This window comes from Cottoperca gobio, chromosome 9 (assembly GCF_900634415.1).
Source record: "Cottoperca gobio chromosome 9, fCotGob3.1, whole genome shotgun sequence".
NCBI lineage: Eukaryota > Metazoa > Chordata > Actinopteri > Perciformes > Bovichtidae > Cottoperca > Cottoperca gobio.
The window spans coordinates 28,093,400-28,118,936 of NC_041363.1; the positions used below are offsets into that span (position 1 = coordinate 28,093,400).

The 25,537-nt window shown below is 41.2% G+C and overlaps 1 protein-coding gene across 1 annotated transcript in view; it reads left to right on the top strand.

Annotated features, from left to right (window-relative positions):
* pdzd2 (PDZ domain containing 2) overlaps window positions 1-24,897 on the top strand; it is a 52,927-nt gene extending 28,030 nt beyond the window's left edge. The window contains exons 7-26 of the mRNA XM_029438849.1: window positions 479-649; window positions 3,539-3,644; window positions 4,105-4,253; window positions 6,960-7,079; window positions 8,951-9,065; window positions 9,146-9,219; window positions 10,022-10,244; window positions 10,800-10,917; window positions 11,118-11,250; window positions 11,892-11,979; window positions 12,142-12,245; window positions 12,811-12,976; window positions 13,390-14,327; window positions 14,518-14,662; window positions 16,843-19,507; window positions 20,839-20,956; window positions 21,103-21,204; window positions 23,064-23,329; window positions 23,701-23,840; window positions 24,437-24,897. Of these exons, the coding sequence (XP_029294709.1) occupies window positions 479-649; window positions 3,539-3,644; window positions 4,105-4,253; window positions 6,960-7,079; window positions 8,951-9,065; window positions 9,146-9,219; window positions 10,022-10,244; window positions 10,800-10,917; window positions 11,118-11,250; window positions 11,892-11,979; window positions 12,142-12,245; window positions 12,811-12,976; window positions 13,390-14,327; window positions 14,518-14,662; window positions 16,843-19,507; window positions 20,839-20,956; window positions 21,103-21,204; window positions 23,064-23,329; window positions 23,701-23,840; window positions 24,437-24,597 (6,102 nt within the window). The 3' untranslated portion in view covers window positions 24,598-24,897. The remainder of the gene's footprint in view (window positions 1-478; window positions 650-3,538; window positions 3,645-4,104; window positions 4,254-6,959; window positions 7,080-8,950; window positions 9,066-9,145; window positions 9,220-10,021; window positions 10,245-10,799; window positions 10,918-11,117; window positions 11,251-11,891; window positions 11,980-12,141; window positions 12,246-12,810; window positions 12,977-13,389; window positions 14,328-14,517; window positions 14,663-16,842; window positions 19,508-20,838; window positions 20,957-21,102; window positions 21,205-23,063; window positions 23,330-23,700; window positions 23,841-24,436) is intronic.
* The last annotated feature ends 640 nt before the right edge of the window (window positions 24,898-25,537 follow it).

Genomic DNA, 25,537 nt, shown 5'->3' on the forward strand with positions numbered 1-25,537 from the left:
AGCAGATGCTCTTATTCAGCAACTTACAGCAAACTACCTACAGGGACAACTAGGGGTTATGTGCATTGCTCAGGGGCTCAATGGTGGCAACTTTGGTATTGAACTCACAACCTTCCGGTGTTCTATTTGGAAGCCGTACCACTAGTGGTGGGAAGAAGAGAGTCACAATTTCCAACTTTTTCCCCCCTGATGCATATGGGACGCCATTGAAAGAAATTAACCTTAATAAAGACAACTTGGGCCAAGTTTCAGGTAAAGATGTTGAGGTAGACAGGTATTAGTCTGAACATATAGAGACTCCTTCTGTGATAACATGATTCAAGTATTGTATACTTATCCTGTTGGAAATGGCCAATATACAAACATAAACATTAGTTTCTCACTTTACTTCTCTACATTAGCTACATTTCTAACATACTGAATACATATTAAATAAAGCAACGCACACACTTTCTTGACGTTCTTTCTGTCCCTATAGGAGGAGTCAGATGTGGGTTTTGAGGGCTTTCCATCCACCAGTTTGCCGGACCTGGTCAGCACCTGCAACTCCTTGTCCTCCCTCTCCCAGACTGCTCCCTCTCTCTCCCCCCAGAACTCCAACTGCAGCATCAGTCCGCACAGCCTGGTACACACAGATAATATGTACTGTGTGTGTGTGTGTGTGTGTGTGTGTGTGTGTGTGTGTGTGTGTGTGTGCGTGTGTGTGTGTGCGTGTGTGTGTGGAGTAGGGTTGTCACCGACAAAGAATTTACATCATGCCTCATGCCTCCTATTTATCACTTTTTGCCAAATCCAAGGGTGTAGCATGATATAGTCCATGCTTCACTGGGACTGTCCGGTTCCACAAGCACAAACAGACCAACTTCAGATATGAAATAATAAGTTTCCATGCCCAGCTGCTGCAGCCTGCGTGATGGCGCATCACAGAACCTCATGCCCCCCAGCGGCGCCGCGAAGCACCCTATTAATGAATATTTATAAAAATATAAATATTCATAAAATCATAAATAGCGGTTGATAATAACTGCCACTGCAATGATTTTGGGCCGTTTGAGTAGGGCAATAAAAAATGGCAATCGGAAGGAATTAATAATCATTCAAATAATTAATAATTATTATATTTAATATAATTGTAAATTATATTAAATAGTATGACTTAATTTACACCCATTCACCTGGATCAAAGGAAAGTGTTAAAATATACTAGTAAAAGTTGAAGGATTTCGGAATTTTTTAGAGGGAAAGAGCTTAGGAGTACTCACTCTTGTACAACATTAAACACGGACGGACATATGAAGCGGGAGCTTTGAGTCGTTGTCTGTGTGTGTCGCTATGTTAACAATATTATTGATACGCTGATATTTATACCAAAATAGATCTATATATTATGATTTACTGGGAGGAAACAAGTAATTATTTTTAAAATCAGACCTTCATCACCCCCATATAGCCTGAATGGCATGGTCCTTTGTTTCATAACCACATTTCCACGCCACTGCGAGGACTCGACTGTGAGATTGGCAGTAGAATAAGGCTTGTTAGAACGAATACTCGTCTATTCGGGGTCACCCCTTAAATTCAGTGTGTAAACCAGGGGTTCTCAACGCGGGCGGAAGCGCCCCCCCAGGGGGCGTTCAGAGGACGTCGGGGGCGCTGGAAGCAATATTTTAGAAAGGGGGGCGTTCACGTGTCTTTGGGGGGCGTTTGTGTTTACGGCACGCGAGGTAATTCATAAACACACGCAAAAAATCTACTCCAAAAAAATTAATCCAAATTTAGGATATATATATAGAATATAACCAACGACTGACTGTTTTTCCAAGGTCAGGGTCCTTGAACACAACACGAGCGGAACGTGTCATCACATGGTCACGTCATGTCAAAAACTTAAATATTAAACGAGACGGTCATTGACATCAGCGAACGCAGCATGGAGAGTGTAACAAAGAGAAAGGTGGATGCGGAATGTTCCAGGAGAAATGGACAAACGATTATTTCTTTGTGGAAGTAAAAGGCCAGTATTTGTGCGGACGCGCTTGCGGTCATGGAAAAGGATCTCGAGCTGCATTACAGCACGAAACATGCCAAACTGTACAAGCTGAAAGGACGAGTCGAGTGCGTTTGAATAAAGTTAACATTGTGTGTTTTTAGACTTTTATTTTTATTTTGCTGAGCGATAAAGTGCTGCTTGAAAAACAAAAACAAGCGCCGTCCCCCTCAGCCACCACTGTTCGAAAGCATTAATGTTATTCCAAAGATACACCATGAAAAAAACAAATCTGAATTAATGTTAAAATACTAACACTCTGTTCGGGACTTATACCAGCAGCAGACAAGTTGCACAAGTTAACACCAGTAGAGCTAACATCAGAGCTAACACCAGCAGAGCTAACACCTACAGAGCTAACACCTGCAGAGCTAACACCAGCAGGGCTAACACCAGCTGAGCTAACACCAGCAGAGCTAACGTTATAGCAGAGCTAACACCTGCAGAGCTAAGACCTGCAGAGCTAACACCAGCATCACTGCTGCTGATTCAGGTTGTGTGTTTAAAAAACGCGGATATTTTCGCCTGAGTTCCTGAACGTTGGGGTCGACGTCGCTCCATTTATAATTAATGTGTTGGATTTTTCACTTTGTAGTTCTCTCCTCTCCTTTCCTCTCGTTTGTTCGCGAAACAGAGAGAATGTGAATGCGCAAAGCAACGGCGTAAACACGGAAACGTGCACATAAATTAGATAAATAACATAAGCGTTTAGTTTATTTAATAAAAGAGAACATTTGGCGCTATATATTTATATAAAATAAAACACGGGGTTCTGTTGGGGGGGGCAGCGCCTCAGACTTGTTCCTTTGTGCTCGTTTATCGAGAGTGCAAATTGTTTCACATTTCTGAGGCTGCTGTGTTTAACACCGGTTACAGTTTGAATGTCTGACCCTGATTGGCTGCAGTCTATGGCACAGATTAAATTTTGAACCTTCTTACCGTTGCATTTGTTTAACACTCCTTAATAAAATGTCTTTGTTTGCTCCCTGGGTACATGGTGTATCAGGGCAATTGAAGGTAAAAACAACAAAACATTTGCTTAATAATATAATATTTATTATTATTTTGAAATGTTATTATGTAACTTCAATCAATAATAACATAATATAGCAGCCTAATAATAAGAAAAATATTATAAGAATTGAAATACTAAATTAATATAATCAATATGTAATATAAGTTATAAATACTAAGAATAATAATTATAATAATACAAACAGCATAATAATCAACATTAGAATTCAGGGGAGACAAAAAGGAAGCCTACATTTTATTTGATGGGGGGGGGGGGCGATAAAGGACCTGGATAATAGATAGGGGGGCGCTGGCCCAAAAAAGGTTGAGAACCACTGGTGTACACAATGAGGTCAAATTATTTATGAAACTGACAAATCAAATAAATATTGGTAATTTTGGAAGGACAAAATAGCAGACAGCCCATATTTATTTAAGAAGAAATTAACTGAAAATCTGTGTGTTTTTTCCTTGCAGTTGACTAATTTGGAGAAGGTAGAAGGACAGACAGGGAGTCAGGGAGAGACACCCAAAGGATCCTGCTGCAACCCCACACCCACCAAGCTCTGCAGTCGATCCCAGGGTTGGTACAGGGTTGTTCATTAATACCCAAATGGTTCAGGAATAGAAATGATGCATCTATTCCTGGCACAAAGCTTTTTTTACAATATAATCTTTACACATAATTACATTGTTACATCTAGTCATGTTGAAAGATAGATAGATAGTTAGATGGACGGACGGACGGACAGACAGATAGACAGATAGACAGATAGACAGATAGACAGATAGATAGAATCATAAACGAGGTGATACAGGGCTCTGTTTCTATAGTGGCGCTCAAACCAGTGTAACCAGAGTTTGGTATTTTCATGACCTTGATATTCACTTTGCCTGTAATTCTGTTCCTAGTACAACATGTATTACATTCAAAAATATTCAGCATGCAGTTTTAATTATGTGCTTTGAAAAAAATAGACAGTGAAAATGTGAAAGGGCTACTCTTGTGCAGAGGAATGAAATGATTGCTTCTCCTGGCTCAGGGGGGGGCAGTCGCCTGGAGTCAGTCGGTGAGGATGATGAGCTGTTGGTGGATAATGGTGTGAGCAGCTGTGACGTGGTGGAGAAGCCTCCAGCTGGACGACGTAAACACTCCTTACCTCAACAACTAGATACTGTTGGAGTGAGACAGGTCAGTGAAGGCCTCAGCTCCTTCTTCATACAGCTGAGAGTGTTAAGATGTACATAAAGAGCATACATTGTACCCTGAATTATATATTTTACCATGCCAATTTATAGAAGAAAGATGTGTTGGGTTTAAAACTTCACAGATAGTTCCACAAACTATAAAGCCACAAGAACTAAACTCAGAAATAAAGGTCTCCTTTGAGCATCCCTGTTTGTTTGTACCATTACGTCTGAAGAACAGTGAAGATCAGGCAAATTACATCCACTTTATCACCAGCTGGAGGATTTTGGGAATATAATATTGACATCAGTGACTGAACCATATACAGTATATCTCAAAAGTGAGTACACCCTTTAGATTTTTGCAAATATTCTGTTATATCCTTTCAGGGGATAACATTATCCTACTGAAACTTTGATATAACTTAAAGTAGTCAGTGTGCTGCTTGAATAACAGTATAGATTTATTGTCCTTTGAAAATTACTCAGTACACAGCTGTTAATGTCTAAACAGCTGGCAACAAAAGTGAGTACACCCCATAGTGAACATGTCTAAATTGTGCCCAAAGTGTCAATATTTTGTGTGACCACCATTGTTATCTAGCACTGCTTTAACCCTCCTGGGCATGGAATTCACCAGAGCTGCACAGGTTGCTTCTGGAATCTTCTTCCACTCCTCCACGACGACATCACGGAGCGCACGGATGTTGGACACCTTGCACTCCTCCACCTTCCTCTTGAGGATGCCCCACATGTGCTCAATTGGGTTTAGGTCTGGAGACATACTTGGCCAGTCCATCACCTTAACCTTCAGCTTCTTCAGCAAGGCCGTTGTCATCTTGGAGGTGTGTTTAGGGTCATTATCATGTTGGAAAACTGCCCTACGGCCCAGTTTCCGAAGAGAGGGGATCATGCTCTGCTGCAGGATGTCACAGTATATATTGGAATTCATGTGTCCCTCAATGAAATGCAGCTCCCCAGTGCCGGCAGCACTCATGCAGCCCCAGACCATGATGCTGCCACCACCATGCTTGACTGTAGGCAAAACACATTTGTCTTGGTACTCCTCACCAGGGTGCCGCCACACACGCCGGACACCATCTGACCCAAACAGGTTTATTTTGGTCTCATCAGACCACAGGACATGGTTCCAGTAACTCATGTTCTTGGATTCATTGTCTTCAGCAAACTGTTTGCGGGCTTTCTTATGCATCGGTTTCAGAAGGGGCTTCTGTCTGGGGCGACGGCCATACAAACCGATTTGATGCAGTGTGCGGCGTATGGTCTGGGCACTGACAGGCTGACATCCCACTTCTGCAACCTCTGCAGCAATGCTGGAAGCACTCGCACGTCTATTTTTGGAAACCAACCTCTGGATATGACGCTGAGCACGTGGACTCAACTTCTTTGGTCGACCCTGGCGAGGCCTGTTCCGAGTGGAACCTGTCCTGGAAAACCGCTGTATGATCTTAGCCACTGTGCTGCAACTCATTTTCATGGTGTTGGCAATCTTCTTATAGCCAAGGCCATCTTTGTGAAGCGCAATAATCCTTTTTTTCAGCCGCTCAGAGAGTTCCTTGCCATGAGGTGCCATGTTGTCCAGCATTCAGAGAGAATTGTGCCCAAAACACCAAATTTAACAGCCCTGCTTATCATTTACACCTGAATCCTTGTAACACTAACGAGTCACATGACACCAGGGCGGGAAAACAACATCATTGGGCACAATTAGGACATGTTCACTATGGGGTGTACTCACTTTTGTTGCCAGCTGTTTAGACATTAACAGCTGTGTACTAAGTAATTTTCAAAGGACAATAAATCTATACTGTTATTCAAGCAGCACACTGACTACTTTAAGTTATATCAAAGTTTCAGTAGGATAATGTTATCCCCTGAAAGGATATAACAGAATATTTGCAAAAATCTAAAGGGTGTACTCACTTTTGAGATATACTGTATGTTACAAGTCGCTGTATGGATATGAGAGGAATATTATACATGGCTTAAATTGATAAAGTTAGTAAACAATAATGCAAAAATAATATTTCTTTATGTTTAATTGATGCAGTATGTTTTATTTCACGTTTTATATAACTTTGGGATATTCATCACAGTGCTGACATGGTGTTGTATTGACAGTCTTTGTGGAAGAGATTTCATCTGGAATTAAACAACTTTTTGATAAAGTAAAACACGCTGTGTAGGAAACAAACCACCAACCTCTTGATCTGAAATATACAGTCACACGTGCGTGAATCACAAGCACGTATGTATGTTGATGAAAAAAGACAGAGGCACACACACACACACACACACACACACACACACACACACACATACACACACAGAAGCAGATCAAAGCCGGGTCACTTACTCTGACTGTCATGACAACATTGACAAGGAGAGCTGCACTAACTGTGTTAATGAGACTTTCATGAAGAAAAGGAAACACATTTGCAGGGACATTCAGAACCACAGACTTCTACTGGCTGCGCTGGGGATGTCCCTACAGACCCTAACAAGTTAAGTTATCTAGATACACATTTTCTACCAGAAGCTACAGCTAAACCTTAATGAGACGGCACTACAGGGGAAACAGGAAGACACAGGCACTGTCCTAAAGCATATCACAGCATGAATAGCTTTTGTTTTCACAATGTCGATTTGTCTGACTCTTTGTAAATGTTTTTATAAATCTCCCTGTTAGGAATATCAGATCATTAAGAAATCAGCCCGCTCCCTGAGCACCATTCAAGTGGAGTCTCCATGGCGACTGGCACAGCCGTCCATTATCTCCAGTATAGTGCTGATGAAAGGCCAGGGCAAGGTGAGTGTACTCCTTTGACATGTACGCATGAATAAAGCTCAGAGAATTTAAGTACCATATGTATATGTAAGCTCACAATAACAGATGCATCTCTGTGTGTTGGTACAACAACAGTCTGCTTTTAATGAATAACGTTTACTACAATCATGCATTTGCATCTTTTTTTGTCACACAGTTAGACAGGAAGCATGGGGAGAGAGAGGGGTACAACATGTAATAAAAGTCCAGTGCCGGAATAGAACCGGTCACATTGCGATTATGTCAGGACCTCATGGGCAGGGAAGAGAAGGCTTCTTTCCATCAGGATGGTGAACTCTGACCTCTGAGCTCCCTTTATCCTTGGTGTTGTCTTCAGCCAATCCTTTGCCCTTCCCTGCAACTTGCTATTGACAAATCCTTGAATAGTTGAACATATGTTCCTTGTGCCAGCTCAGCATCTCAGCATCATTAAGTTGCTTAGTTCTGAATTCCAATTTTTGTGCATAACAATAACAAGCCGAAGCATTAAATTGTTAGTGATTATGCCAAATGTATTTCATAGATAATGAGTTATAGTATTCAGGAGGACTACCTGAAAATTACATTTGGGAAATTTCAGCAGATACTTCAAATAAATCCCAGAGCCCTTGTTTACTTCGCCATTTCTCTACGATATATTCAAATAATCTGTTGTATACTACTATAATCAGTAGAATATTATGAACTGTTCATCCTCCCCTCGTCCAGAAGCTGTTCAGATAACAGGTAAGTAGAAGTTGACGTTGGGCCCAGAGCCTCAAGCTTCAGCAAATAGCTGCAAAAAGCAGTAGATAAATGTCACATTCCAGAGCCAGTCTCTACAATCCTCCTTCAGACTGCAACACGTCATTCTGAGTTCTCACCAGACTGTCGCACCTACTCTGGGTTTTCTCATAGCTTTTTCTTGGTTTTAAAAATTGTGAACATAATTCTCTTTTGGATGGAGGGTCTCTACGGGGGGATATTGTTGAAATTAGGGCTGCAGCTAACAATTACTTTCATTATCGATTAAATGTCTATAAAATGTCATACAATTGTGAAAAATGTTCATCATAGTTTCTCAAAGTCCAAAGTGATGTCTTTAAATGTTTTCTCAAGATATTCACTTAAATATGATATAAAACAGAGAAAAGCAGGAAATCTACATATTTGAGAGGCTGAAAACAGCAATTTGCATGAAGAATTACTGACCAATTAATTAATTATCAAATTATTTGCAAAATACTTTTCTGTGGATAAATCAACTAATCATTACAGCTCTAGTTGAAATCATGAAATCAATAAGAATATTTTGGGATGTTTATATCTAATATGTAATGCAAAATCCCATAGAAAATAATCAAACCACTGTGTTCCACTGTGCACTACATGAAAACAACCATGATAATGTTAATGTTAATAATGATAATTATCAGCCCTCCCTTAGGAAGCCTTCACATTATCCTCCCGCCTGTCCTGACCTCTTCTTTTCATTTAGTTGTAGTCATGTAGCAGTTCTGAGACTGGTGCTCATGCTGAGGTCACTGCAGTGATAGTACAGTGTTGTAAGAGAACAGATACGGAGGTATTAGAAAGGCAGCAGGAAATTGGAGTTTTTAGGGCAGAACCTCTGTTATTTTTATATATTTATTTACAGGCAATAACACAAAAACACAACAAACACGGCAGTATGTTGACGTGACAATACAACCTCATAAAAACAACTAAAGAAAATAACGGACAGAAACCCTCTGGACCTCTGTTCCCTGTTATCCCCTTCTCTCTTGTGTCTTAGAAAAGCTAAATCAATGAACACTGATGTTGTGTGTCTTTGTTAGTCCTTCCTGTCATTCATTGACATGTAACTTTTATAGGGCCTAGGATTCAGTATTGTTGGTGGGCAGGACTCAGCACGTGGCCAGATGGGGATTTTTGTCAAAACCATTTTTCCTCATGGAGCTGCAGCAGCTGATGGAAGACTGAAAGAGGGTAACCATTCATTGAATTAGGAGAGTTTATGAGAGAAACACCTACTGTTTGTCAGTCTAATGTGATGCTTCCCTGTGCAGGAGATGAGATTCTGGAAGTGAATGGAGAGTCTCTCCAAGGACTCACACACCAACAGGCCATCCAGACCTTCAAGGTGGACTGATGATTACAATATGTTCTGTCTAACAGGGTTGTTCAAAACAGTTCAATCAGACATGAAACGCTAAAGAAAGTCAAACTTTTATATGTTCTAAAATGTTTGTGACGAAACATGTTTTTCCTTCAGACTAAAGAATAATGTCTTTGACTCAATTATCAAAGTGTGTTTCTCTGCTCACAGTGCCGGCAAGAAAACTCACATGTTTTGGTGAAGAGACTAAGGACTAGGTTAAAAAAACAGAGGTGGAAAAAGTACTTTACTTTACTTAGGACAGACAAGTAAAATGAGAAAAACCATAATGTGGAAAAACTCTGTGAATGTGTACCTCCGCGTACCCCCTGTTGAAGACCTATGCATTAGTGTGTTCACCACTTTAAAGTTGCTCTAAGGAGGAGCTTTTTATTCTACGGTAGCTTGTAAATTTCACAGAGGGATCAATCATTTTATCTTAACCTATAAAATACTTGATAAATGATTTGTTTATTATATTTTGCATTAATAATCTGAATCTTTAAAGTAACAAAAAATATCAGATAAATGTAGTGGAGTAAAAAAGAACAATATTTAAAGTAGCAGAAAATATGTAAAGTAGCAGAAAATAGAAATACTCAAGTGAAGTACAAAAATCTCAAGTTGTACTTACAGTAAGTACATTAAATGTACTTAGTTACTGTCCCCCATTGTTAAAAAGCTCTCTTTTAGTAATGTGTGTCTGTATTTGTCTAAAGCTCGGTCAGAAGGTAAAAGCTAAAACACTTTTAATGTCTACTGAACTTCATTCACATTCTTCCAACAGCAACTGAAAAAAGGCGTAGTGACACTGACGATTCGGACTCGTCTGCGCAGTCCCAGCCTGACACCCTGTCCAACCCCGACCCTCCTCAGCCGCTCCAGCTCCCCCAACTCCAACACCAGCGGAGGGACTCCTGTCACCTCAGGGTGTGAGGAGGCTGACAGCCACAAAGGCCCCGGACCTGGTCCAAAAGACTGCATCATCATGGAGGTCACACTTAGTAAAGGTTGGCTGACATGATGGAGAACCCAGACAACATTTCAGATTCAGATATAACCCCTTGTTTTTTATTTCACTTCCTGTTTGGAGATGTCCTGCTGGTGTCTTTTTCTGACACCAAGAAACACAAACAGTATCTGTTTACTGTTAACTGATGCAAACAGCTAAAATTGATCACAGACGTAGAGACAGCGGAGACCAACACTGATGTTGGGTGATCAGGTCGAGTCCAGTTCATCCTAATCATGCTGGATGGGCTTCAGTCAAGTTCTTCCACACCAAACTGGGAAATCATTTCTTGATGGAGCTGTGTTTGTGCTCGGCATATTCATGTTGAGACAGAAAAGGGACAAACATAAACTGTTTCCACAAAGTTGTAAAAACACTAAAATATCATGTAAACTGGACCATTAAAATCCCTTTAACCCCTTTAATGGAGCCAAGGGGCTCAAACCAGGAGACACAGACACGGACCAAAACCATACTTAAGTAACGGGACAGTATGTCCTCATACCTTTGTATAGTATCCTGACTGCTTTTTTGTCTGTATATGATGTTCTAGAGTCTAGTGTTGGTCTTGGGATTGGAGTTTGCTGTCTGACCCTAGAGAACTCTTCTCCTGCCATCTACATCCATAGTCTGGCTCTGGGTTCTGTGGCCAAGATGGACGGCAGGCTCAGGTAAAAACTTCAAGGTCATCTATGAATTGGAAACTGATTAACGGATGCAGGTGACGTTAAAATGTACTGTTGCAAAGATACCAAACAAGCAGCATAGTATCATATGAGCTCATTGATCATAAATACATGTGGATGTACACGTGTGCATTGAAGTTGGGGTGTGTACAAAGGGAAGTGTTGTGCTGTGCTCCTCTGTGCAGTCGAGGAGATCAGATCCTGGAGGTGGACTCGGTCAGTTTACGTCATGCTGCTCTCAGCGAGGCCTATGCCATTCTCAGTGAATGTGGCCCTGGACCTGTCAGTCTCATTATAAGCAGGCACCCTAACCCCAAGGTAAGTCTGTCTCTGTTTATATTGACACATATATTCTTCATCTATCTAGTGCTGCGTAGGAGCCCTGTAATCTGTAGAGCCTCAACTTTTGCGTCTCTATTCAAAATCATACCAGGTAGTGTCCCACAGGTTACTTGAAGTTAAGGAAGTTGATGTCAAGGAAATCCAGCTGAGTGATTGGCCAAAGTAACATTTTTGTCAGACCACAGAGCATTCTCCCACTCAGATTGTCTGTTGGCCGCAGCCCCTCGCGGGATCAGGAAGCAGTTTTCAGATGCTGTTAAACACATACACTTCGTCTGAAGCACACTGCTGCCGTTAATGCAGGAGTGTTGGCCATATTCACAGGAGGCAAACCAGTGAGGGTTCACAGCAACAGACACAAACACTCATCTGTTATTGTCCTGTCAAGATATGTAAAGTATGTGTAATATGTTTTACAATAACACTGTTTGTTACGTGCAATATTGGTTTTATATATACAAATGCATACTCTTGTTTTTTGCCCTGTTTTCTTTTTATGCCTTTGATTACATACATTAACATTCCATATGATGCCATCATTACTATTGGGTTTATTTCTAGTAGTTGCCCGCACAGTGTTGTTTAAGTTGTGATGAAACATCTCATTGTCTCCTCAGGTATCAGAACAGGAGATGGACCACGTTATAAATCGATCCACACACAGGGACAAAATGAGCAAAAACAGACACTCATCTCCCTCCCAAGGTCTGATATCTTTCATTTACTCCTGCACTGCAATCAGGTGTCCATGTTACAAAACGAGCACCATCGTCAAACTGTGTGTAAAAGGAAGTTCAGCAGCATGCCTCAGATGCTCTGGGTATCTGATCCCATAACGGGTTTAACGGTCACGCTTGTAATCTGTAGGTCTGTCCTGTAAGAGCCCCAACCCAGCGATGAAGGACCGGCAGGGAGACGGCTCCCCTGCTCTCAGCTGGACCATGAAGAGATTCCTGGAGCCTGCCAGTAGAGTACGTTTTCATTCAATATACATTGCTAGGTTTAGTTTCATTCTACGTAACTGATGCATTAGGGTTAAAGTTATTCCAACAAATCTACCTGTGACTTGGGAGGATGGAGGTCATACAGTATGCATACCTTGTGTTCAGTTCATGTCTCTTATGAATTAATAGAAAATATTAACAAACTTATGTTAAGTAAATACATTATATTTGCCTTTATTGTGAAATCCCAAAGATAGACTTTTATGGTCCAAAATAATAATAGCGTTACATTTCTTTAAAAGAGTAGAAGGACATTTCTTGTGAAGCATCGATATAAACAGTTATGCATACTGTGATCTTTCCTGCCTTTTAATGCTGCAGAGCTGGGTTTCTTGCTGTGTTGCCACCAACAGCTGTTGATCAGTGAAATAGAGTAAAATCAATCATAGTCATAGTTAAGCAATTCATTTTCATTATAATAGGAAAATTTACTTTTGCATAGCTTATTGTCGAGAACTACTTCAAAAATATGTGTTGTTAATCTTACTTTCCCTTAATTTGTTCTTATCACAATTTCATCACAATTCTGTAGCAGGGATCTCTGAGCTCAGAGACGGAGTTGTCTCAATACTTCTCCCAGGAGGTTTCCAGCCACACCTTCTTGTCTGAATCCATGCTGATGACCTCCAACAGTGAGGAGGCACTGCACCAGCGGAGCTGCAGTACTTCCATGGAGGACAACTCATCAAAGCCACCTGGTAGAAATTTCACTCATTTAAATAACATTTCAAATTTTCTCTCATCTGTCATCGCATTCAATTCAACCAAAAGTGTTCGCATGTCATGTCCCCCTCAAGCTCTTACAACCGTAGGTTCAGTGACCTTAAACACTGTTTGGGTGTTGACAAAAGACCAAAACCCATAGAAAAGGCTACATTTTAACTTTAATGTGTGGACTTGGCCTGATAATCGACAGAATGTTTATAACTTATCTTGAAATTGTATTGATATTGAATATTGAATAGATATGTTTAACAGTGGATGTGCTCTACCTTCAGTGATAAGAGTAGCTTTGCAGTATTTTCTTTAGCAGCATTGTTTTTATTTGGCAATGAAAATAACAGTTAATTTCTTAACCTGTTCATTGTTGTTGCCTGCATCTTATTCTCAGCATTCACCCCCTCTCTAACAGAAGTGGAGAATGGACCTGTGTACAACTCAGCGCAAGACAAGACCCCCGTTCCTCTTAATCACCATGTAGAGGCAGTTTGCCAGCCAGTTGCTGTCTCCAGCCCCTCCTCCGTACGAAGCCCACTTCTCCGTCAGCGACGGGTGATGTGCTTTGAGGAAGAGCTCAGTGATGATGAGGACTCCAACAACGCTAGAAATACTGGGCTCTTCCACAGACCAACACAATCTGACTCTGTTAACTTCAGTGAATCCCAAGCAGCCAACATTTCCAAAGCTGATTCATCAGTTGTAACTGCCACAGCATCATTAGATATAAACGGAAACAGTGAAGATGGTGATTTGCAGAAGTGTGGAAGCCATGATGTGACAACACCACCCTATGGCAGTTCACAATGTGAGGAAGGTATCAGCAACACGTCTGAGTCACCTGGTTCTGAGTCACCCCTCATGCATATCCGCAATGCAGGGGGGGCAAGCTATATGGGCTCTGGGCCCAGTAATCTGACCATCAATAGTGAGAGCTATACAAATCAAGATGATGTACAGTTGGAGTTGAAGCGCTCCCCCAAGCTGGAGCATAAAGCAGTAACGCGAGTCAAAAGTATGATGAGCGTTGAAGCACCAAACCTGCCCCAGCAGCAAAAGTGTAAAGTCGATGAGCCCTCTCCAGGCTTGGGACCATCGCAGCCCCCTTCCCATGCCACACAGTGTGGAAGAAACCCCAAGCTGGCAGGTGGGTTGGTACCCCATCAGCACTATAAGAAGGGAGATGCCAGTGAGCTTGTGGGTGTTTGTACCATTGACACTGTGAGCCTGAGGAGAAGGGAGGACGAGTCCTTCGGTCTTGACCTGGAGATTACATCATCCCCTCTGAAAGTTGTCATTGCTGGGCTAAAGCCTGGAGGTGCAGCAGAAAGGGTACGTCTGATCGGTTTCATCTTCATATCAGTGTGATATGGATACTTCACACCTTACGCCAATCCTCTCAGTTTGAATGCTTTAAAGAGTAAACTTTTTTTTTGACATTTAGTGGTATTTGTGGCTTGAGCTCATTATGTTGCTCAGTGACGAGACAAATGTGATCTCTTTTGTTTGCGCGTGCATCCAGGAATCTACAGGCAAGCTGTGTCCTGGAGATGAGATTGTAACATTTGGAGAAAAACTGGTGTGCTCCTCTACTTACCAGGAAATCTGTGAACTCATGCACAACCTTCCAGTTACACTGTCTTTTGAAATTAAGAGACCAGTTTCAGGTAAGACCTTGATTTAAAATCACTTTATTCTGGAGTTATAGGTCATCCAGCATCATTCACATTTGATCTTTTTAAGTTGCAGGGCTCCTGATACAAAGATGCAGGGAAGTCCATCAAAAAAAAGAGTTGAATCTGGCTTAAATATTGCTCCAATGCAATGTGATGTTGTCTGGCATTGCACTTTGTTAGTTATCTGTAGTGACTGCACACTCAGCACACAAAGACTCTATGGCTTGTGCTAACGTTGCACTCACAACCTCTGATTTTGGGAAATGAGGACTCCTACAGCTTTCAGTCAAAAGTAAACACAGAGAGTAGCAACCTGGAATCACCATGTTGGTTAACTAGATCTACATCAGGGGCAACATGCAGGCTCTCAGCTTCCGTTGTAATGTCAGATCAATTGGTCAATTGGTCAAGAAAAATGTAAAACTAGTGCTTATTGCTGACGGGTCCCTCACTGAAAATAACATTTAATGTTTTGTAATTGTTGTTTTTTTTACTTTATGGAGAGCTGACCGTTTGGTCCAGCCAGCCTCTGTCTTTTTTCAGTTGATTTTCAGTCTGGCATCTACAGGTCCCACTTACTGCAGCACAAGTCGACCCAAGAGAGCAGCGACTGCAGACGCAACACGAGTGTCTAGCTCTTTTAGGACGGTCTTGTTCACTTTCTGCCTCTGCCTTCATTGGTCTGTGCACTCTGGTTCTAATAAATACCGAGGGCCAGTCAAGTAAAAGGGACTTTTGATCGTCCTCATAACAATCCATGGGATAATTCTTCTCATTTACATGTGAAAACTTTGCACTAAATGTGATTTCAGTTGGACTTTAAATACATTTGTGGTTTTATGAAGTGTGCAGATCTTTTCATCGATGTTGCTTTCCAAAGCCTTGCAACCTACATGTAATGTGGTTGTGTATATTATATATGTTACATGTGTATTACACTTCTTCTAAATAGTGTTGAGAAGCTATTAGTACCAGAATGCCGCTGAGTTTGCCTTTAAATAGAGCACCATTTCTTTCCCTTTTATGCCGACCTAAGATGTAGGATCAACCCTCCCTCACTTACTTCCCCAAAGCAACCTGCAAGCATCTGGCTTTCTATCCATGGTGACTATCATATACAGTATATTTTACCTTTAGTTACCAACACCATATTTACCCCCTAGTTTAACTCCCTGTATGCTTTCTATTGATAGTTTTATAGTAGAGATGTGTAAATATTAATTTAGCAAAGTATAGACATTGCTGTGGATCGCTGTTATCACCATGTCATTAGATTACAATCTTTTTGTAAACATTTTCGATATCTACCAATTAATTTGAAGGTGAAGGGCTGCATTTCATTTATATTATTTAATTGCAGATTTATATAATAAAATAAAAACTATCACTCCTCTGCTTTTAATTCTGTATTTAGCAAACAGATGAGTCCTTTAGTGTCTTTTAATTCTTCCCAGCCTGATCTATTATTTAATGGACAGCACCAGAAGAACTACTCCGGTGATCCTGGAGCATCCACAGCAATATCTCTAGTGCCTAAATGTTCTGAACTAATCAATGATTTCATTTCTCTCTACCCAACCCTAGACATATACACAGCAAGTCTTGGCTGACATAATCTAACACCTCTGATGCATCGTAGTATAGTATGTAGTTACTGTGTTCTACAGTACGTCCGCATGCACGGCCTCGCCTTATTTTATGAATCCCTAAATTTGATAATCTGCAGTTAATGTTTATAATAACAATTGAAATAATATAATATATTTAAATAACTTGTCTTTGTTATATTTAGTCTTATTTTAGCTACAGTTACATTGCCATTGCTCTGGGTTAGAAATATTAATCTGTTCAGAGTAAAAATTGTAGAGTTGAAATATCATCACCTAGGACATTCTTCTTAAATCATATTTGTTCTATATCATGACATGTAAGTAACCTCACTGTGCTGCATAGTTTTTTTAGAGAGTGTTTTAGTTTTTTTTGCAGGCTTGCAGGTGTGTGTGTGTGTGTGTGTGTGTGTGTGTAAGAATGGGTGAATGAGAATTGTGGAGTGTTCTGTCCGATAGGAAAGCACTCTATAAGTGCAGTCCATTTACCATTTAGGATAAAACCTCAGCTCAAGGCTCATTCAGTCCATATTAAACAGACATTTTTCTTATTTCTGGTCCCAGCTGTAGATCGTCTGTCCAGTTTGATAATGTCATCAGGGAGCAGTGATGGAGCTGCGACACTGCACCCAGTCAGACCTGTTCAGGGAACATCCGACGAAGGAAAAGTAATAATTGCAAATTTAGAGAATTCCAACCACACAGCCCAAACAGACCATGACTTTGAAATACCAGTCACCAATATAGATGATATTTTATCAGAAGTGAGCCTCTGCAGTGATACAAATACACACACCAAAACATTACCTGACGAGCCTGTATCCTGCAGTTCAAGCCAACATACAGTAACCCTGTCTGAGAAAGAAAGCATTCAGGTTCCAATACAATCTGCTCCCCTGGACTCTTCCATCTTGGATGCAGGAAGTGAAAAAGGTGCCATTCCCTCTGTGGAGACAACACATGCGAACCAACTATTCCATCCTGAAAGACCCGATGCTGGTTCTAATTATATGTACCCAATAGGAGATGACAGTGATTCCAACAGTAACTCCACCACTGAAAGCAGTGTAATGGACAATACGACGGCCGGCGGTGGTGGTAGTCTTCTTGAGCCCTCCTCAGATGAGGAGGAAGTGGAGTTTTTTTCATGTGATGCCCAGCAACCTGCTGCTGGTGGACTCTCTAACTTAAGCCAGTCACCAAATGGGTCTTCATGTTTTCAGCATGCGAGCAGTCCAAACACAAACCTGGATCAGACCCTTGATGTGCTGCAGGTCTCTGCTGATGTCTCCCTGACAAACAAAGAAAACTCTGCTACAACAAACTCACAGCTCTCTCAGTTATTAGGGGTCTCCTCTACAGAGCAGCCATGCCAATCTTCCAACAGTGCAATACCTTTGTCTTCTATAGAGGGCCACATTAAAAGTGCCATTGAACCCTGTGACAAAGTTAAAGCATGTGTGGCATCCAGTCCTGGAACTCTAAGCACTCACAGCAGCCCCTCCCCTCCAGATATCCACAGTGTCACTCAGGGTACGACTGCAAATGTGCATGCAGATGTCTCGCTGACCTCAGCTTTATTGGAGCATTTGAATACACAAACACCCCATTTACCTTCAATGGAATCGGAGACCTCAGGTTCAAGCATCGGCAGATCAGATACCAGCGTGTCGGCATCGAACAAAACCAAAGTGTTAGAGTGTAAAACTTATTCAAACCCCCATGCTATATCTGTGCTGAAGAAGACTCCTGGGCTAAATCTCCTTGATAATTCAGACCATCCCATGTGGAGTAGTAACTTTAAACTCCAATTTGAAACTCAAATGAGAACAAACTCTAGTGCTTCAAAATTGAAGGGCCTTAGTATTAAGAGTAAGAACAAACCACAGGAGGAGCCTCTCCAAAAAACTACCAAGAGTGAAAGTCCAGTTCCTTTAAACACCCATGCTTCCTTGAACCAGTCAACAACATCACCACTAACAGCAGCCATGTCCAGCTCTTTGAAGTCCAATATCAAACCTGATATGAACAGCTGCCTTGATTCGCCCAAAGTAAGCGGCAGAAGGCAAGTTTCAGTTGAGCACGGGCCGTCAGGTAGCACACTACAAACAGAACAGATGGCCAAAGAGAAGGACTTCCATTCAGGCTCCAAAGCTCCAGCCAAAACACACAGCCAATCACAACCCCCGGCCATTCAGAGAACATTTATTGAAGTCCGACTGTCTTCCTTATCTAGTTCATTACCACTAGTTATAGCAGACAATGAAACAATGAATTCAAAAGACTCTAAGCCCACTCACACAGGCATAGATGCAACATCAGCAGCCATGCTTTCTCCTGACAACTCCACAGTAGAAAAAACAAACGGCATGGCCAGTAACACAGTATATACTTCACTGTGTTCTACTCAAAAAACTAATTCAACCACAAGTAATGGCTCAAAACCCATTGCTATTGGGGAGACAAGTGAGAGCCTAAAGTCCAGCACATCCAGACTGTACATAAAGACAATGGAAAGACGAAGCCTCTCCACAGACATTGCCTTGTCTGCAGACTACAATCCCTTCTCTGTCAGAAATAAGATAAAGTCCTTTGAAAACCTGGCTAACTTTGACAAGCCGGTGGCTAAAAGCAGTGACACTCAGTCTTATGCTCTGGCATATAGAGCCTCACTTAACCAAAGAATTGCTGGTTATATGGGCTTGGTTAATTCTATTGACTGCCAAGCACGGCAAAGGATTTTTAGTTCTTATGTGGAGAATATAATCCCTTCCACACCCTGCTCACCTCTTCTTGGTAAATCTCCACCTAGCATTGCATTGATAAACCTTGAGCTTCCACATTCAAGCTGTGACACAGCTCCCCTGTCTGAAGACAACCCTGAGGCCCAAGTTCAAGATGGGACTGCACCACGGACCCCTCAGGTGCTGCGCAGGAAACACGGGAAGCTTCCCCACAGCAGGTTGCGGCAGCTCAGGGCTCTCAGTATGCCTGAATTGGAAAAACTATGCACAGAAGACTTTACCAGAGGCCATGATAAAGCCGTAGATACAACTGAGCCTGGCAGGTATCCCAATACACCTACGAAAGCCACTAAGAGCTGTACACCTTCTGCAACCCTGACAAAAGTGGATGTGAACAGGGTGAGCCGAGGTGATCTTGGACCCACTGAAGAGACTCCTCAAGGAACCCCAGAGACCCATGGACTACAGCCTGGCTGGTCAATCAAGTGAGGAGTTCTTTAAAATCATTTGTATTCATAGCCCAGTGAAGCCAATATACTATGTGTAGGAATTAAAAGATGTGTGACTTTAGTGCCTCCAGTGGTTGTAACAAGACTGTATCAAGGTTGTAGCTATGGTATGAAGCTATGACAGATTAGAGGAACAATCTGAGAATGAATTCATTATATGCTCATAGTGTTGTGGTTTTACAATTTAACGTCATATCATGAGAACATGGTCATTTTATGAGAAAAGTTATATATTGTTACATTATACATTGTGAGAAAAGGGTGTCTTTTATAAGGACTAATAGTGAGTAAAAAATCATTTACATTTACTCATTTTTTGAATGAGGTTCTTGACCTGATGCCAGTATCTTCGGTATTGTTCAGCATAAGGGCAGCAGTTCTTCATGTATGGGAAGTGTTTAGGGGCGCTGGTATCACCAGGTATCACCAGGTATCACCCGGTAGCTACAGTAAGCTCCGAGAGGGAAGCGCTTCTGTCACCACCTGCACCGCTTTAAGGATGTGTTCACATTTTTTCAAGTCTATCTTAAATTAATATTCTCATGCCAAAATGTAACAGTATTCAGATTTATTGACTAACTCAGACTTTTGAAGACTCTGGAACTCTGGAATACATTTTCACACAGAAAGAGGACTGAGGAACGATCCAATAAGCCATAATGTACACATGGCCATATGAGCGTTGTTTAAAGACAGACCTGAGAACATATGTACCTAACCTTTGAAGTGTAACTTTGACACATATAGTACAGAGTTCAGTTTGTACCACTGTTTGTGGTTGTTCTGCTTAAGTTTCTCTTTGCTGGCAGTGAGTTTGGTAACTCTGTATCTAAGAGTCAAGGAGGAGAAGTTGGGAGCGTTTATCTATGTCAGAGTGCGAGGGTGTGGCTATTTCCTGGAGCCTGTGCCTGGATGACACAGGCAGAACATGTATATATAGTTTTGGTATCAGTAGAAAAAATGTGTTAGTTTATTGTTACCAGCATTACATGATGTAGACGCTACAAATGCAAATAGAAAAAATAAATCACAGGAGGAAGATTTCTTATTTTATTTTTGAGAATTATGAGAATAAAGTCAAAATGGCGAGAATAAATGTGTTTTTTCCTTATGCCTGGCCCTAATACTCTTCCGTAAATATTCGCTGTAGTTCATTTTCTTGGGGCTATACGATGGAAAAGACGACCAACAATATAAGTGAACCTTTTAATTTCATGATGTTCCTTTCTACTAAAATCATGTTTGAAGTCAGTGTTGTTTGAAATGGTAATCAGTGGGAAACATACATTGACTCCTTTTGTCTACAGTTTAAAGGAGCTGGCTACTTCTCCTGTGAGTCAGGGTAAGCTGCAGACGCTGCTGTCCTCCCTGATAGTGAGATCATACGTGTCGGCCCTGCTGCAGGAGGCCATGGCCCTCCCAGAGGTAACACTGCACTGCACTGCACTGCACTGTGCACATAAAATCTGTTTCACATGCAGTTCAATATATTACACATTCCCTATTGTTTCAGTTCTTGTTTCTGTATGATTGTTTTTGTCACATTGACTTTGTGTCTGAACTCTCTGCAGGTGAACGATCATACCCACCTGGTTGTCCTGAGTAAAGAAGAAGGCTCAGGGCTTGGTTTTAGTATTGCTGGTGGAGTCGACCTTGAGCAGAAAGCAATAACTGTAAGTAACCTTCTGGCCAACATACCACCACTGGGGGATAGGGGGACATACTGTATGTGCGTGTCACAATGTTTTTACAATACTAAAATGAAAAAAGGGTCAAGGTTATAAATATAAATGAGAATTTTATTTCAATTTGTCTAAAGAAAAGAATCAATCATTCAATCATTTTTAATGAAATGTGTTGACCTTTAATCCCTTTACTCTATTTGAGTTATCAGTATGTACTTCCAAGTATTCAAATGTTATGTTGTGGCCATATCATCCAGTTGTACCATGCACACAGATGATTTAAGATTTAAGATTTGGAGGGATGAAACCCTCTTTTTAATGGTCACACATGCAGAGCACACAGCACACAGTGAAATGTGTTCTCTGCTTTTAACACATCCTAGTACCAGGAGTCTAGTACTAGGAGCAGTGGGCAGCTCATAGGACAGCACCCAGGGAGCAACGGGAGTGAGGGGGGAAGGGGGGTGTCCGGTGCCTTGCTCAAGGGCACCATGGTAGGGCCGGAGGTGAACTGGGACCTCTCCAAGTAGCAGTCACACTCCATTTTTTAGGTCTGGTTGGTGACTTGGACCAGCAACCCTACGGTTCACAGTCCATGCCCCTACTGACTGAGCCACTGCCGGAAAAAGGATGACATGATGGTAGTACGGTTGGGGTGGGGATGGGGTAAGGGGGTTTAGGAGTTCTTCTTTTCTTAAATCAAAATCAAATCAAATCAAATGTATTTGTATAGCCCAATATCACAAATTATACATTTGTCTCAGTGTGCTTTACAGACTGTACAGGTTACGACACCCTCTGTCCTTAGACCCTCGCATCACACAAGGAAAAACTTCCTAAAAGAAACCCCAAAATTAAAGGGGGAAAAATGGAAGAAACCTCAGAGAGAGCAACTGAGGAGGGATCCCTCTCCCAGGACGGACAGACGTGCAATAGATGTCGTGTGTACAGGATAAACAACATAGTACAAATACAACATTTGACAGAAATTATGTTGTGTTGAAAAAAGAGAAAGTATGGATGAATCCAGGAAAATGTCAATAAGGCTTTACCCAGATTTATCCTGCGGGACCTTTTCGATGTTCCCTACAGCTTTATTTAGATATGAGAAGACATGTATGTACATTTATTGCAGCTGAAATTTTTATTAATGACCCTTACACATTTCTACATCACTTTCATCCTTTAAGTTATCAGAGAGTGGATTCTGCTGCCTGCTTTAAACGTACTCAGGCATTTAGTGACAGGATGTTAAATTGTGGCTTTTTTGTTGACATCCTGTTTGTTAAGAGTTGTGTTGAATATATATTCATATATGAATGAATATTGAAGATATAGAGAGAGTGTGCAGAGCTGATCTAATACTGTGGTTGCGGGGGGGGGGGGGGGGGGGGGTGTACAATGTTTCAGAGTTTATTAAACTCATTTTGTGCATAAAAGATGATAAATGTGATACTACATGTATAACATTTTGCTTACTAACAACTGCTTCTCTGTGATTGTTGGACAATAACTTGAAATGGTGTTAAAAAGGGGAACAAGACATTTCCCTGTCTGTGCAAATTCAGACTTGTGTCGTGTTGAAAGTGTTTGGTCCTGACCTTTATATAAAAGTGACCGTGGTGCTTATTCAGGCATGAGGTGTTAAATTGCCATCAGATTAACATAAAGCACTTTGATGTTATAATGCCTCAGGAGACTCACCTGCTTGATAAAAGTACATTTATAAATGTAAACCAATGAAATGTATAAATGTTAAGGTAGAAAAAAGAATGAATGTGGGATGGATGCTGAGAATATCTCTGTGCCGCAAGTTGTAATACTGTAACCCGTACCTTTGTGTCCAGGTTCATCGGGTCTTCACCAAAGGGACAGCGAGCCTCGAGGGCACAATCCAGAGAGGCGACAGCATTTTATCCATCAATGGCACAAGTCTGGGGGGTAAAACACATGGAGAGACTGTGTCTTGCCTTCATCAAGCCAGGCTGTCCAACCAAGCCTTAGTCGTGATTTCGAGAGACAAGGACAGAGAGCTGAGCGTCTCTGACGTACAAGACACAGCTGGCCAGCCAAAGAGGATGTGTTCTGCCAGAAAAAAGTGTTTGGAAGCAGGTAAGGCCTCGCCGTACATCTGTGACAATGTAGACAAACCTTGATAAGCGTAAAGCAGTTTATCCTCCACAGCAACAAGGCTTCCTTCACTGTTGCTATGTTAGAACCTTATTTACCTTTCCGTACCTGTCTTTGTTAACATTAACCTTTAATGTTGCATTTGTATTCTTGTCACCTATGAAACTCATTTCAAAGCAGGCTGATCTAATAGTCCAGCTCCTGTAGACCACTTCTCTGTTTCAAACATGAGCGTTGAGCCTATAAACAGCTCTTACTGTTGCAGTGTGAGCTGTCAGCTGGCAAGCAGTAGGAACTTCTTATAAACTACTTGTGTTAATATTTCACCTTTAAAATTCTGGGTGTTGAATATTTCTCAGTGGTGGATGTGGGTCCAAGCGGTGCTTTAACGGTGGAGCTTCACACGTCTTCTGCTGGCCTGGGTTTCAGTCTGGAAGGGGGGAAGTCGTCAAGCCACGGAGACAGGCCTCTCGTTGTCAAACGCATCTTTAAAGGTGACCTTTTTATTCTACATCTCAACGGGCAACACCACAAGGTTCCAAGTTTTAAACTAAAATGTGAACAAAGCCCTCTGTACAAAGCTTCAGAATATAGAGATATATATGTAAGTGCTACTGAAGTGGAGATTTCTGGCTCAGAGTCTGAAAAAAAGCTCCTTTAGAGAAAACCTCCTTTAATTAAAGATATGTATTGTAAAATTCATACATGTTGTACACACTACAGGTGAACAGGGTCAAACATGTAACTAACAGATATCAGCATGAAACTTCCCCACTTCATTACTCACATTAACACAATTACTTTTTATATTACAAGTTGTCTGAAATGTGATGTTTAAATATGTAAATGAGGCATTATGTAATGTAACTGTTGGTGAGTTTAGGAGAAATCTACACACACAAACACACAAAGTTAGAAAAAATGTTCTTTCCACTAGTCTGAAAGAAGACACAGAAGCCCACAGTCTGAAAATTGACCAGTGCATGAAGAAACATGCTTTTGCTTGTAGTGTCTCACCTTAAAGCTGAATATTAATGAGGCTGAAAAGAATCAGGCATGTTTACCTTGAGCTGCTGTACTCCTGCAACAGGAGGAGCTGCAGAGCTGTCCGGGTTCATCCAAGTTGGCGATGAAGTTGTGTCTATCAACGGCTGTTCTCTGGAGGGCCTCATGCACCATGACGCCTGGAAAATCATCAAAGCCACTGACGAAGGGCCCAACCTCCTCCTCATCCGCAAGCCGAGCACCTGACTATCATGTACAAGGAAATAGAGAAATGTGAAGCAGCCCTCTGCACGAGCAGGAGAAACCAGGATAAGCAATTTCCCACTTTTACAAACTTTCTGATGGACTTCATTTGAGAGTTTGTGTCTTGTTTTATTATTACATGTGTTTGTACTTAGAAATAGGTCAAGTTGGATGGACCACTAACTATTGTGGTGTACATTGCTGAACTATGATTATTTCAGATGAAGTGCAGTTTGTTTACAATAGATTTACTTTGGAACACTAAGGAAAACGTTTTTTAAATAAAGTGTGTATGTGAAAGGATCTACGGCTGGTTGTGGTCCAATCATTCATGCTAACTTGTGGGATAACAGCTGTTAATAACAACATATGGGGGAAAGTAGCTCAACAACATCTTTAAACTCTCAGCTTTAGAAATGTAACTCTTCCAAGTCCTCACAACACTTCCAACCTTTTACACTGTTTGTTTACCTAAAAAGTATAATTTAGCGTCTTTAAAGCTAAGAGTTGTTTGACTCATAAGTCCAAGTTTAAGGCCATTCCAAGAGCTTTTCTCTACTGCTCTAAGGGCCCATTTTGGATCTGATCTAAAAAAAAAAAAAGTTATTAAGCTCATTATTCTTAAGTGTTTTATTTGTATCATAATATGCAGAGGAAATGTTTGTGATTATTGAAGGTTCAGAGGCTTATTAGCAGATTTTGGGTCGTTGATGATGAGAAACTGAATTTTAATTAAATTCATGTAGTCAATAGGAGGTGTAACATGCTCACAATCTCCTGCCTCATATCCAGCAGGCCTCAGCGGAGGCCCCCTGACCAGCTCAGAGTAGACAGTTCCAACTGGCAACGACTACTTCCTGTCTGATGTCATTAACATGACATTACATTACATTACATTACTCTTATCCAGAGCAACTTACAGTGAACTAACTATAGGGACAGT